This window comes from Oncorhynchus clarkii, chromosome 33 (genome assembly GCF_045791955.1).
Source record: "Oncorhynchus clarkii lewisi isolate Uvic-CL-2024 chromosome 33, UVic_Ocla_1.0, whole genome shotgun sequence".
Taxonomy (NCBI): Eukaryota; Metazoa; Chordata; class Actinopteri; order Salmoniformes; family Salmonidae; genus Oncorhynchus; species Oncorhynchus clarkii.
Window position 1 is genome coordinate 35,154,507 of NC_092179.1, and position 14,886 is coordinate 35,169,392.

General features: G+C 48.4%; 1 protein-coding gene across 1 annotated transcript in view; it reads right to left on the bottom strand.

Annotated features, from left to right (window-relative positions):
- Positions 1–3,263: 3,263 nt before the first annotated feature.
- Positions 3,264–14,886, bottom strand: part of LOC139392978 (sporozoite surface protein 2-like) — a 30,274-nt gene continuing 18,651 nt past the window's right edge. The window contains exons 2-4 of the mRNA XM_071141286.1: positions 11,270–11,330; positions 10,204–11,039; positions 3,264–4,080 (exon numbers count right to left, since the gene is read on the bottom strand). Coding sequence (XP_070997387.1) covers positions 3,264–4,080; positions 10,204–11,039; positions 11,270–11,330 — 1,714 coding nt within the window. The remainder of the gene's footprint in view (positions 4,081–10,203; positions 11,040–11,269; positions 11,331–14,886) is intronic.

Consider the following 14,886-nt stretch of genomic DNA (forward strand, 5'->3'; position numbering starts at 1 on the left):
TGTATTTGTATATGATCACGTGTCTCTCTACTGTGTGTGGGAATACTTGGTTCCACATGTCTACAATTAAAATCACTTGGAGCTGATTTCCTGTTGTTTTTACAGTCTATTATGTCCAACAATGGAAATGCCAAATAAAATAAAAGGGGTTTCTACTTTGAAGAATCACAAATATAATATATATGTTGATTTGTTTAACACTGTTTTGGGTTACTTTATGATCCCGTAAATAAAACCAACTCGTGGGCCAAATTCGGCCCGCGTGCCGCCAGTTGGGAACCCCTGCCTTGTGCCTTCTCTCAATATACAGGACAGTTATCGCCTTGTGGTGAGGACAGCCATTTTGAAATGGTTAGGAAAGGATGAGACAGCGTCTCTGCCAGGTAGTAGTGCTGATCCGCCTGCACGGTCCTGGACAGCATCCTCTGTAGAGGAGGAAGGAACTAAAAGTCCTGGACAGCATCCTCTGTAGAGGAGGAAGGAACTAAGAGTCCTGGACAGCATCCTCTGTAGAGGAGGAAGGAACTAAGAGTGCAATGTGGGCCACACACACACACACACACACACACACACACACACACACACACACACACACACACACACACACACACACACACACACACACACACACACACACACACACACACACACACACATTCCATTGAATGGTTTCCTGGCTCTGCCTGCCTCGGCCTCTACTGCCTCGGCCTCTACTGCCTCGGCCTGCCAAGCTCCTCCGCGTGTTTTCCCAGCCAAGGACCAATGCTTTTTGCACATCCCTGGACACCTGTAAACCCTGGTCCTCCACGTGAAGAGATGCCTGGAGACAAGCGGTGTTCCAGGGTTCATCTGGGAGCCGATGCTCTGATCTCCTGCCTGAGGCTTTAGCTCAGCAGGCTAACGCAGTTTGTCACATTTCCACCGTATCTGTATCTCTCTCCGTGTTTTATTTAGTTTCAAGCTCTGTGATTGGTCCAGGCTGTTCCAGAGCAGAGAGATGATTGGTCCAGGCTGTTCCAGAGCAGAGAAATGATTGGTCCAGGCTGTTCCAGAGCAGAGAGATGATTGGTCCAGGCTGTTCCAGAGCAGAGAGATGATTGGTCCAGGCTGTTCCAGAGCAGAGAGATGATTGGTCCAGGCTGTTCCAGAGGGGAAAAAGAGGCCATGCACCTCCACATGGGAGCTATGACTTATTGTTGGAAAAGGGGGAACATATTTGGTAACCTTTTATAAAGGAAAGCAAAGCATGTCATTTCTTGGGGATGTTGGAATCAATCTCAAAGAGCTTCAAGGCCAGATGTCAGGGAAGCTAATGGTCTGTGTCTCCATCCCTGTCTGAGGGTTATAAATACCTCCATCTCTCTTTCTGTCTCCATCCCTGTCTGAGGGTTATAAATACCTCAATCTCTCTTTCTGTCTCCATCCCTGTCTGAGGGTTATAAATACCTCCATCTCTCTTTCTGTCTCCATCCCTGTCTGAGGGTTATAAATACCTCCATCTCTCTTTCTGTCTCCATCCCTGTCTGAGGGTTATAAATACCTCCATCTCTCTTTCTGTCTCCATCCCTGTCTGAGGGTTATAAATACCTCCATCTCTCTTTCTGTCTCCATCCCTGTCTGAGGGTTATAAATACCTCCATCTCTCTTTCTGTCTCCATCCCTGTCTGAGGGTTATAAATACCTCCATCTCTCTTTCTGTCTCCATCCCTGTCTGAGGGTTAATAATACCTCCATCTCTCTTTCTGTCTCCATCCCTGTCTGAGGGTTATAAATACCTCCATCTCTCTTTCTGTCTCCATCCCTGTCTGAGGGTTATAAATACCTCCATCTCTCTTTCTGTCTCCATCCCTGTCTGAGGGTTATAAATACCTCCATCTCTCTTTCTGTCTCCATCCCTGTCTGAGGGTTATAAATACCTCCATCTCTCTTTCTGTCTATCCCTGTCTGAGGGTTATAAATACCTCCTATCCCCCACCCGACTTCTCTTCATCCCTCCTATCCCCCACCCTCCTTCTCTTCATCCCTCCTATCCCCCACCCTCCTTCTCTTAATCTCTCCTATCCCCCACCCTCCTTCTCTTCATCCCTCCTTCTCTTCATCCCTCCTATCCCCCACCCTCCTTCTCTTCATCCCTCCTATCCCCCACCCTCCTTCTCTTAATCTCTCCTATCCCCCACCCTCCTTCTCTTCATCCCTCCTTCTCTTCATCCCTCCTATCCCCCACCCTCCTTCTCTTCATCCCTCCTATCCCCCACCCTCCTTCTCTTCATCCCTCCTTCTCTTCATCCCTCCTATCCCCCACCCTCCTTCTCTTCATCCCTCCTATCCCCCACCCTCCTTCTCTTCATCCCTCCTATCCCCCACCCTCCTTCTCTTCATCCCTCCTTCTCTTCATCCCTCCTATCCCCCACCCTCCTTCTCTTCATCTCTCCTTCTCTTCTAGAATGTTGTCCATTATTTAGGCGCTGGCAGGTGATACACATTCCGTTTGGGCCACAGGATTCTTTACCCAGAATTCCCTGCACTGTAAGCAGACACCACACCTGAGGGGTGTCTGCCTCTACCTAAGTACCTCTCCTCTGGTTCTGGTGTGAAAGGCACTTCCATGGTGGGCTTGGCTGAGGCCTGTCTCTCTGCAAACACACAGGACTGGGTCATGTTAGTTAGTTCCCCTCCGGTCGGTCGGTCGGTCGGTCGGTCGGTGGCTGGCTGGCTGGCTGGCTGGCTCTCTCTCTCTCTCTCTCTCTCTCTCTCTCTCTCTCTCTCTCTCTCTCTCTCTCTCTCTCTCTCTCTCTCTCTCTCTCTCTCTCTCTCTCTCTCTCTCTCTCTCTCTCTCAGGGAAGCTGATTGGAGCTGAGGGAAGCTGATTGGAGCTGATTGGAGCTGAGGGAAGCTGACTGGAGCTGAGGGAAGCTGACTGGAGCTGAGGGAAGCTGATTGGAGCTGAGGGAAGCTGATTGGAGCTGAGGGGAGCTGACTGGAGCTGAGGGAAGCTGATTGGAGCTGAGGGGAGCTGACTGGAGCTGAGGGAAGCAGACTGGAGCTGATTGGAGCTGAGGGAAGCTGATTGGAGCTGAGGGAAGCTGACTGGAGCTGAGGGAAGCTGATTGGAGCGGAGGGAAGCTGATTGGAGCTGAGGGAAGCTGATTGGAGCTGACTGGAGCTAAGGGAAGCTGATTGAAGCTGAGGGAAGCTGATTGGAGCTGAGGGAAGCTGATTGGAGCTGAGGGAAGCTGATTGAAGCTGAGGGAAGCTGATTGGAGCTAAAGGGAGCTGACTGGAGCTGAGGGAAGCTGATTGAAGCTGAGGGAAGCTGATTGGAGCTGAGGGAAGCTGACTGGAGCTGAGGGAAGCTGATTGGAGCTGAGGGAAGCTGATTGGAGATGAGGGAAGCTGATTGGAGCTGAGGGAAACTGATTGGAGATGAGGGAAGCTGATTGGAGCTGACTGGAGCTAAGGGAAGCTGATTGAAGCTGAGGGAAGCTGATTGAAGCTGAGGGAAGCTGATTGGAGCTGAGGGAAGCTGATTGGAGCTGACTGGAGCTGAGGGAAGCTGATTGGAGCTGAGGGAAGCTGATTGGAGCTGAGGGAAGCTGATTGGAGCTGACTGGAGCTGAGGGAAGCTGATTGGAGCTGAGGGAAGCTGATTGAAGCTGAGGGAAGCTGATTGGAGCTAAGGGGAGCTGACTGGAGCTGAGGGAAGCTGATTGGAGCTGAGGGAAGCTGATTGGAGATGAGGGAAGCTGATTGGAGCTGACTGGAGCTAAGGGAAGCTGATTGAAGCTGAGGGAAGCTGAGTGAAGCTGATTGGAGCTGAGGGAAGCTGATTGGAGCTGACTGGAGCTGAGGGAAGCTGATTGGAGCTGAGGGAAGCTGATTGAAGCTGAGGGAAGCTGATTGGAGCTGAGGGGAGCTGACTGGAGCTGAGGGAAGCTGATTGAAGCTGAGGGAAGCTGATTGGAGCTGACTGGAGATGGGGGGAACTGACTGGAGATGATGGGAACTGACTGGAGATGAGGGGAAGCTGACTTGAGATGAGGGGAGCTGATTGGAGTTGAGGGGTCCAAGGCTGTCCGTTCACTGGGTTCAGGGTTCAAACACAGAATTGCACAGAGCCAAGAAGTTATACGTTAATCAATGCAGCCATTACATTCTCTGTAAAAGTCTGGGATGTTAGTTTAGAGATGGAAAGGTAAATGTCTTGAGGATGCAGCCATTAATCCCATCAGTGTGTGTGGAGAGTGTGTGTGAAGTGTGTGTACTCAGTGTGGAAGTGTGTGTGTACTTAGCATAGAGGTGTGTGTTGACGCAGTAGATTGGCCTGAATTATTCAATTAGTCTGTTTTGGAACGTTGTTTGGATAGCTAATTTGTGGAATACATTTTCCACAGAGTGGAGAGAGACAGAACCACGACTTCAGAATCTGGAGTGGAGAAAGACAGAACCACTAAAGACAGAACCACTATGTCAGAATCTAGAGTGAAGAAAGACAGAACCACTATGTCAGAATCTGGAGTGGAGAAAGACAACCACAATGTCAGAATCTGGAGTGAAGAAAAACAGAACCACTATGTCAGAATCTGGAGTGAAGAAAAACAGAACCACTATGTCAGAATCTGGAGTGAAGAAAGACAGAACCACTAAAGACAGAACCACTATGTCAGAATCTGGAGTGGAGAAAGACAGAACCACTAAATACAGAACCACTATGTCAGAATCTGGAGTGGAGAAAGACAGAACCACTAAAGACAGAACCACTATGTCAGAATCTGGAGTGGAGAAAGACAGAACCACTATGTCACAATCTGGAGTGGAGAAAGACAGAACCACTATGTCAGAATCTGGAGTGGAGAAAGACAGAACCACTGTGTCAGAATCTGGAGTGGAGAAAGACAGAACCACTATGTCAGAATCTGAAGTTGAGAAAGACAGAACTACTAAAGACAGAACCACTATGTCAGAATCTGGAGTGGAGAAAGACAGAACCACTATGTCAGAATCTGGAGTGAAGAAAGACAGAACCACTATGTCAGAATCTGGAGTGGAGAAAGACAGAACCACTATGTCAGAATCTGGAGTGGAGAAAGACAGAACCACTAAATACAGAACCATTATGTCAGAATCTGGAGTGGAGAAAGACAGAACCACTATGTCAGAATCTGGAGTCGAGAAAGACAGAACCAGTATGTCCGAATCTGGAGTGGAGAAAGACAGAACCAGTATGTCAGAATCTGGAGTGGAGAAATAAAGAACCACTAAAGACAGAACCATTATGTCAGAATCTGGAGTGGAGAAAGACAGAACCACTATGTCAGAATCTGGAGTGGAGAAAGACAGAACCACTAAAGACAGAACCACTATGTCAGAATCTGGAGTTGAGAAAGACAGAACCACTAAAGACAGAACCAGTATGTCAGAATCTGGAGTTGAGAAAGACAGAACCACAATGTCAGAATCTGGAGTGGAGAAAGACAGAACCACTATGTCAGAATCTGGAGTGGAGAAAGACAGAACCACTAAAGACAGAACCAGTATGTCAGAATCTGGAGTTGAGAAAGACAGAACCACGATGTCAGAATCTGGAGTGGAGAAAGACAGAACCACGACTTCAGAATCTGGAGTGGAGAAAGACAGAACCACTATGTCAGAATCTGGAGTGAAGAAAGACAGAACCACTAAAGACAGAACCATTATGTCAGAATCTGGAGTGGAGAAAGACAGAACCACTATGTCAGAATCTGGAGTGGAGAAAGACAGAACCACTATGTCAGAATCTGGAATGGAGAAAGACAGAACCACTAAAGACAGAACCACTATGTCAGAATCTGGAGTGGAGAAAGACAGAACCACTATGTTAGAATCTGGAGTGGAGAAAGACAGAAACACGACTTCAGAATCTGGAGTGGAGAAAGACAAGTTGGAACCACTAAATGAGGAGATGAGAGGAGGAGGAGTAGAGGAGATGAAGAGGAGGAGAGGAGGAGATGAGGAGGAGGAGGAGAAGAAGAGTAGGAGGAGGAGGAGGAGAAGAGGAGATGAGATGAGGAGGAGGAGGAGATGAGGAGGAGGAGGAAGAGGAAAAGAGGAGGAGGAGAAGAGGAGGAGATGAGGAGGAGATGAGGAGGAGGAGGAGGAGGAGGAGAGGAGATGAGGAGGAAGGGAGATGAGGAGGAGGATATGAGGAGGAGGGGAGATGAGGAGGAGGAGGAGGGGAGGAGATGAGGAGATGAGGAAGAGATGAGGAGGAGGAGGAGATGAGGAGGAGGAGGAGGGGAGGAGATGAGGAGATGAGGAAGAGATGAGGAGGAGGAGGAGATGAGGAGGAGAGGAGAAGAGGATTCAGTCTGTTTAACAAATCACTTACAGTGTGGATGTCCCTTGCCCAGGAGTCATTTGCTGTCATTTCGTTTAAGGGAATGAATCTAACCAGGTTTATGGAGGAACATTTGAATCCATTTTAGAATAAGACAATGGGTCTGAATACTCTCCGAATGTACTGTATGGATCTGCTGGGGCAGTATGTAAATTGGAACGGTTATAGGGTGTCTGGGATGGTGGAGATGATGTGACCAGCCTTTTAAAGCACTTGATGATTACAGATGTCGGTGCTACAGGGTGGTTGTCATAGTGACATGAAGTCTTAAGAGTTCTTAGTAACAGGGGTGATTGTAGACATCTTTAAAACATGTGGGGATTTACAGACTGGGACAAGGAGAGGTTGAACATATGCGGTGGTACTTAATGAATATGATGTCAGTTCGGTTGTCATCTGAGACATTCTCATCAATGATAGGATGACATAAACTCTACAGTGGAAAGTCTACACATCAGAGTTATCGGATTCACATGGAATTGTTGTTCAATTTAAATGTTTGAATATGAAATTATTTGTGATGGGATGAAATGTGATTTTAGCTTCTAAAATGTGAGATTTGGGTTTTCATAAGATAGGGCTGCTAAATCAGTGGCCCGTCCCTGTGAAGTGACATGGGCTATAAAACTTTTCAAACACGCCCTCCTCTCCCTTCCTATATAAGCCCTTGACGACAATATAACCTCCTGTTCCGAGGATGTGAGGACGACGGTCCGATGTCAGAATGGTTCAGATAATAACTACAGAACGAAGCCAACATCAGCGTGAGCTTTGGTTGAGAATGGTACGAACTTTGAACTCTTATTCACTACAGAAGTGATACCTCCTAGCCGTTGAGTTAGCAACGGCAGATGAAACGAGGGTTAGGAAGGAACATACAGAGTATCCCGTCTATCACTCAAAGACGTTACTACAACATATCCATTTAACAACCAGAGACATTCTTCAAAGGACTCGATTGGGCAACACGGCCTTCCAAAAAAACATGAAGTATGAAAATGGAGATGTATGGATACACCTCTTCTCCAATCTTTTTGGCCAAATAACAAAGAACAAATACCAAAAAACAATTACATCTTCCATAATATTTGGAACCAAGGACAGATCCAATCCACAAAAAGACAAAATTGACCCCAAAAATTACTGTGGAATCTTTGATAAATCCTCAGCTGTATCAGCAACAGCAGACTCCAACATTTCCTCAGTGAAAACTGAAGCAAATGTCAAATTGGCTTCTTAACAAATGACCAATTGACCACATTAATAATAATAAAAGATGTACGACAGACCACGTACACACCCTGCATACCCTTATTGACAAACAAACGAAATAAAAGCAAAGTCTTCTCAAACTTTGTTGATTTCAAAAAAAGCTTTTGACTCAATTTGGCAAGAGGGTCTGCTATACAAATTGTGTTGGGGGAAAGTATATGACATAAAATCCAATACACAAACAGGAACAGTGTACAGTTAAAATGGACAATAAACATGTTTCTTCCCACAGGGCCGTGGGGTGAGACAGGGATGCAGCTTGAGCCCCACCCTCTTCAACATACATATCAATGAAGTGTTGAGGGCACTAGAACAATCTGCAGCACCCGGCCTCACCCTACTAGTCAAATGTCTACTGTTTGATGATAATCTGGTGCTTCTGTCACCAAGCAAGGAGGGCCTACAGCAGCACCTAGATATTCTGCACAGATTCTGTCAGACCTGGGCCCTGAGAGACCTGGGCCCTGACAATAAATCTCAGTAAGACTAAAATAATGGTGTTCCAAAAAAAGGTCCAGTTGCCAGGACCACAAATACAAATTCCATCTAGACACCGTTGCCCTAGAGCACACAAAGAATTACACCTACCTTGGCCTAAACATCAGCGCCGCTGGTAACTTCCACAAGGCTGTGAACGATCTGAGAGACAAGGCAAGAACTACGCCATCGAAAGGAACATAAAACTCGACATACCAATTAGGATCTGTCTAAACATACTTCCTAATCAGTTTCGAACACATGAACTATGGTTGCGGGGTCTGGGGTCCACTCACCAACCAAGTTCTCACAAAATGGGACAAACACCCAATTGAGACTCTGCCTGCAGAATTCTGCACAAATATACTTATTGTACAATGCAAAACCCCAAATAATGCTTGCAGAGCAGAATTAAGACTATATATATATATATAGAGAGAGAGGGGTAGTGGAGGAGGAATCAGAGAGAGAGAGAGAGAGAGAGGTAGTGGAGGAGGAATCAGAGAGAGAGAGAGAGAAAGAGAGAGGTAGAGAGGGGAGGAGGAATCAGAGAGAGAGAGAGAGAGAGGTAGTGGAGGAGGAATCAGAGAGAGAGAGAGAGAGATAGTGGAGGAGGAATCAGAGAGAGAGAGAGATGGAGAGATGGAGAGAGAGAGGTAGTGGAGGGGGAATCAGAGAGAGAGAGAGAGAGAGGTAGTGGAGGAGGAATCAGAGAGAGAGAGAGATGGAGAGATAAAGAGAGGTAGTGGAGGAGGAATCAGAGAGAGAGAGAGAGAGAAAAAGAGAGGTAGTGGAGGAGGAATCAGAGAGAGAGAGAGAGAGAGAGAGAGAGGTAGTGGAGGAGGAATCAGAGAGAGAGAGAGAGAGAGAGAGAGAGGTAGTGGAGGAGGAATCAGAGAGAGAGAGAGAGAGAGAGAGAGAGAGGTAGTGGGGGAGGAATCAGAGAGATTCTCTGATTGTTCAACAGGACCCTCCTCATCCCTACAGGTCTCTGATGGTTCAACAGGACCCTCCTCATCCCTACAGGTCTCTGATGGTTCAACAGGACCCTCCTCATCCCTACAGGTCTCTGAGTGTTCAACAGGACCCACCTCATCCCTACAGGTCTCTGATGGTTCAACAGGACCCTCCTCATCCCTACAGGTCTCTGATGGTTCAACAGAACCCTCCTCATCCCTACAGGTCTCTGATGGTTCAACAGGACCCTCCTCATCCCTACAGGTCTCTGATGGTTCAACAGGACCCTCCTCATCCCTACAGGTCTCTGATGGTTCAACAGGACCCTCCTCATCCCTACAGGTCTCTGATGGTTCAACAGGACCCTCCTCATCCCTACAGGTCTCTGATGGTTCAACAGGACCCCTGCTGTATTGAAAGCCCCTGCTGTATTGAAAGCCCCTGCCATATTGAAAGCCCCTGCCGTATTGAAAGCCCCTGCTGTATTGAAAGCCCCTGCTGTATTGAAAACCCCTGCTGTATTGAAAGCCCTGCTGTGTCCTAGAGGAACCTCCTGGCTGAATTTCCCTCTGGGCTAGTCTGCTGCTTCCTGCTGGAGAAGGGATCACTACTGTCTGCCTAGAGGGAAAGGGAGGGAGGAAGAGAGAGGGAGGGAGGAAGAGAGAGGGAGGGAGGAAGAGAGAGGGAGGAAGGAAGAGAGAGTGAGGGAGGAAGAGAGAGGGAGGAAGAGAGAGGGAAGGAGAGAGAGAGAGAGAGGGGGGGGGGAGAGAGAGAGAGTGAGGGGAGAGAGAAAGAGAGAGAGAGAAAGAGGAGAGAGAGAGGTAGAGAGAGAGAAAGAGGAGAGAGAGAGAGAGGTAGAGAGAGAGAGAGAGAGAGAGAGAGAGAGAGGGGGGGAGAGAGAGAGAGGGGGAGAGAGAGAGAGAGAGAGACGACGTCTCATTCTTTCCTATCTCTGTATAACATGATGGTCAAATGCCAGAATTGCCAACCCTCTGTCTTCCTGCATGGTGTCATCCAGACAGATCTGTTGTTGTCACACTGCCTGTTGTCAGTCTTCATCTAACATGGTGATCCTTTAATCCACACACAGACAGCAGGACTACCACCCTGACGTCTTCAGTTACTATCCCTCCCTCCCTCCCTCCCTGCTCTCCCTGTTGGGCTGGATGGGCTGGATTGGCTGGATGGACTGGATGGGCTGGATGGGCTGGATGGGCTGGTTGGGCTGGATGGGCTGGTTGGGCTGGATGGGCTGGATGGGCTGGATGGGCTGCTGCTCTCCCTGATGGGCTGGATTGGCTGGATGGGCTGGATGGGCTGCTGCTCTCCCTGATGGGCTGGATTGGCTGGATGGGCTGGATGGGCTGCTGCTCTCCCTGATGGGCTGGATGGGCTGGATGGGCTGGATGGGCTGCTGCTCTCCCTGTTGGGCTGGATGGGCTGCTGCTCTCCCTGTTGGGCTGGATGGGCTGCTGCTCACCCTGTTGGGCTGGATGGGCTGGATGGGCTGGATGGACTGGATGGGCTGGATGGGCTGGTTGGGCTGGATGAGCTGGATGGGCTGGATGGGCTGGATGGGCTGGATGGGCTGGATGGGCTGAATGGGCTGGATGGGCTGGATGGGCTGGATGGGCTGGATGGGCTGGATGGGCTGGATGGGCTGCTGCTCTCCCTGTTGGGCTGGATGGGATGGATGGGCTGGATGGGCTGCTGCTCTCCCTGATGGACTGAATGGGCTGGATGGGCTGGATGGGCTGCTGCTCTCCCTGTTGGGCTGGATGGGATGGATGGGATGGATGGGCTGGATGGACTGGATGGGCTGCTGCTCTCCCTGATGGACTGAATGGGCTGGATGGGCTGGATGGGCTGCTGCTCTCCCTGTTGGGCTGGATGGGATGGATGGGATGGATGGGCTGGATGGACTGGATGGGCTGCTGCTCTCCCTGTTGGGCTGGATGGGCTGACAGACACACACACACACACACTCCCTTTAGTCGTGTTGAGATGTCTGACTGTGTGGCGGTAAAACTGTCTGTGAACACTTTACAGCGAACCCTCCTGGCCCAGGCAGGGCACCAGCGCGGCGAGCCCTGAAGCTCTTAATGACTCCGATTATATTAGTAACCCCAAATAATGACTGTGATTATGTAAAAATGTTACATTTAAGGACTTTTATTCAGGTTGAATTACTGGGCTCAGGCCCTGACAGAAGCTTAGCACCCAGATCCTCTCGGATGGGAACACAGGGTCCCTGAGAGGGTAGACATGTGAGATTCATCATACAGGGATTAGAATACAACTGGTGTGAATACCGGTTTGTTGCCCAGCAGGCGTTAGGGGGGTTTAGCACCATGTGGAATATCACCACTACAGTAGAGGTTATGGGGGTTTAGCACCATGTGGAATATCAACACTACAGTAGAGGTTAGGGGGGTTTAGCACCATGAATATCATCACTACAGTAGAGGTTAGGGGGGTTTAGCACCATGTGGAATATCAACACTACAGTAGAGGTTAGGGGGGCACCATGTGGAATATCACCACTACAGTAGAGGTTAGGGGGGTTTAGCACCACATGGAATATCACCACTACAGTAGAGGTTAGGGGGGCACCATGTGGAATATCACCACTACAGTAGAGGTTAGGGGGGTTTAGCACCATGTGGAATATCAACACTACAGTAGAGGTTAGGGGGGCACCATGTGGAATATCAACACTACAGTAGAGGTTAGGGGGGTTTAGCACCATGTGGAATATCAACACTACAGTAGAGGTTAGGGGGGTTTAGCACCATGAATATCATCACTACAGTAGAGGTTAGGGGGGTTTAGCACCATGTGGAATATCAACACTACAGTAGAGGTTAGGGGAGCACCATGTGGAATATCACCACTACAGTAGAGGTTAGGGGGGTTTAGCACCACATGGAATATCACCACTACAGTAGAGGTTAGGGGGGCACCATGTGGAATATCACCACTACAGTAGAGGTTAGGGGGGTTTAGCACCATGTGGAATATCAACACTACAGTAGAGGTTAGGGGGGAACCATGTGGAATATCAACACTACAGTAGAAGTTAGGGGGGTTTAGCACCATGTGGAATATCAACACTACAGTAGAGGTTAGGGGGGTTTAGCACCATGTGGAATATCAACACTACAGTAGAGGTTAGGGGGGTTTAGCACCATGTGGAATATCAACACTACAGTAGAGGTTAGGGGGGTTTAGCACCATGTGGAATATCAACACTACAGTAGAGGTTAGGGGGGCACCATGTGGAATATCAACACTACAGTAGAGGTTAGGGGGGTTTAGCACCATGTGGAATATCAACACTACAGTAGAGGTTAGGGGGGTTTAGCACCATGTGGAATATCAACACTACAGTAGAGGTTAGGGGGGTTTAGCACCATGTGGAATATCACCACTACAGTAGAGGTTATGGGGGTTTAGCACCATGTGGAATATCAACACTACAGTAGAGGTTAGGGGGGGTTTAGCACCATGAATATCATCACTACAGTAGAGGTTAGGGGGGTTTAGCACCATGTGGAATATCAACACTACAGTAGAGGTTAGGGGGGCACCATGTGGAATATCACCACTACAGTAGAGGTTAGGGGGGTTTAGCACCACATGGAATATCACCACTACAGTAGAGGTTAGGGGGCACCATGTGGAATATCACCACTACAGTAGAGGTTAGGGGGGTTTAGCACCATGTGGAATATCAACACTACAGTAGAGGTTAGGGGGGCACCATGTGGAATATCAACACTACAGTAGAAGTTAGGGGGGTTTAGCACCATGTGGAATATCAACACTACAGTAGAGGTTAGGGGGGTTTAGCACCATGTGGAATATCAACACTACAGTAGAGGTTAGGGGGGTTTAGCACCATGTGGAATATCAACACTACAGTAGAGGTTAGGGGGGCACCATGTGGAATATCAACACTACAGTAGAGGTTAGGGGGGCACCATGTGGAATATCAACACTACAGTAGAGGTTAGGGGGGTTTAGCACCATGTGGAATATCAACACTACAGTAGAGGTTAGGGGGGTTTAGCACCATGTGGAATATCAACACTACAGTAGAGGTTAGGGGGGTTTAGCACCATGTGGAATATCAACACTACAGTAGAGGTTAGGGGGGCACCATGTGGAATATCAACACTACAGTAGAAGTTAGGGGGGTTTAGCACCATGTGGAATATCAACACTACAGTAGAGGTTAGGGGGGTTTAGCACCATGTGGAATATCACCACTACAGTAGAGGTTAGGGGGGTTTAGCACCATGTGGAATATCAACACTACAGTAGAGGTTAGGGGGGTTTAGCACCATGTGGAATATCAACACTACAGTAGAGGTTAGGGGGGCACCATGTGGAATATCAACACTACAGTAGAAGTTAGGGGGGTTTAGCACCATGTGGAATATCAACACTACAGTAGAGGTTAGGGGGGTTTAGCACCATGTGGAATATCAACACTACAGTAGAGGTTAGGGGGGTTTAGCACCATGTGGAATATCAACACTACAGTAGAGGTTAGGGGGGTTTAGCACCATGTGGAATATCAACACTACAGTAGAGGTTAGGGGGGCACCATGTGGAATATCAACACTACAGTAGAGGTTAGGGGGGTTTAGCACCATGTGGAATATCAACACTACAGTAGAGGTTAGGGGGGTTTAGCACCATGTGGAATATCAACACTACAGTAGAGGTTAGGGGGGTTTAGCACCATGTGGAATATCACCACTACAGTAGAGGTTATGGGGGTTTAGCACCATGTGGAATATCAACACTACAGTAGAGGTTAGGGGGGGTTTAGCACCATGAATATCATCACTACAGTAGAGGGTAGGGGGGTTTAGCACCATGTGTAATATCAACACTACAGTAGAGGTTAGGGGGGCACCATGTGGAATATCACCACTACAGTAGAGGTTAGGGGGGTTTAGCACCACATGGAATATCACCACTACAGTAGAGGTTAGGGGGGCACCATGTGGAATATCAACACTACAGTAGAAGTTAGGGGGGTTTAGCACCATGTGGAATATCAACACTACAGTAGAGGTTAGGGGGGTTTAGCACCATGTGGAATATCAACACTACAGTAGAGGTTAGGGGGGTTTAGCACCATGTGGAATATCACCACTACAGTAGAGGTTAGGGGGGTTTAGCACCACATGGAATATCACCACTACAGTAGAGGTTAGGGGGGCACCATGTGGAATATCACCACTACAGTAGAGGTTAGGGGGGTTTAGCACCATGTGGAATATCAACACTACAGTAGAGGTTAGGGGGGCACCATGTGGAATATCAACACTACAGTAGAGGTTAGGGGGGTTTAGCACCATGTGGAATATCAACACTACAGTAGAGGTTAGGGGGGTTTAGCACCATGAATATCATCACTACAGTAGAGGTTAGGGGGGTTTAGCACCATGTGGAATATCAACACTACAGTAGAGGTTAGGGGAGCACCATGTGGAATATCACCACTACAGTAGAGGTTAGGGGGGTTTAGCACCACATGGAATATCACCACTACAGTAGAGGTTAGGGGGGCACCATGTGGAATATCACCACTACAGTAGAGGTTAGGGGGGTTTAGCACCATGTGGAATATCAACACTACAGTAGAGGTTAGGGGGGAACCATGTGGAATATCAACACTACAGTAGAAGTTAGGGGGGTTTAGCACCATGTGGAATATCAACACTACAGTAGAGGTTAGGGGGGTTTAGCACCATGTGGAATATCAACACTACAGTAGAGGTTAGGGGGGT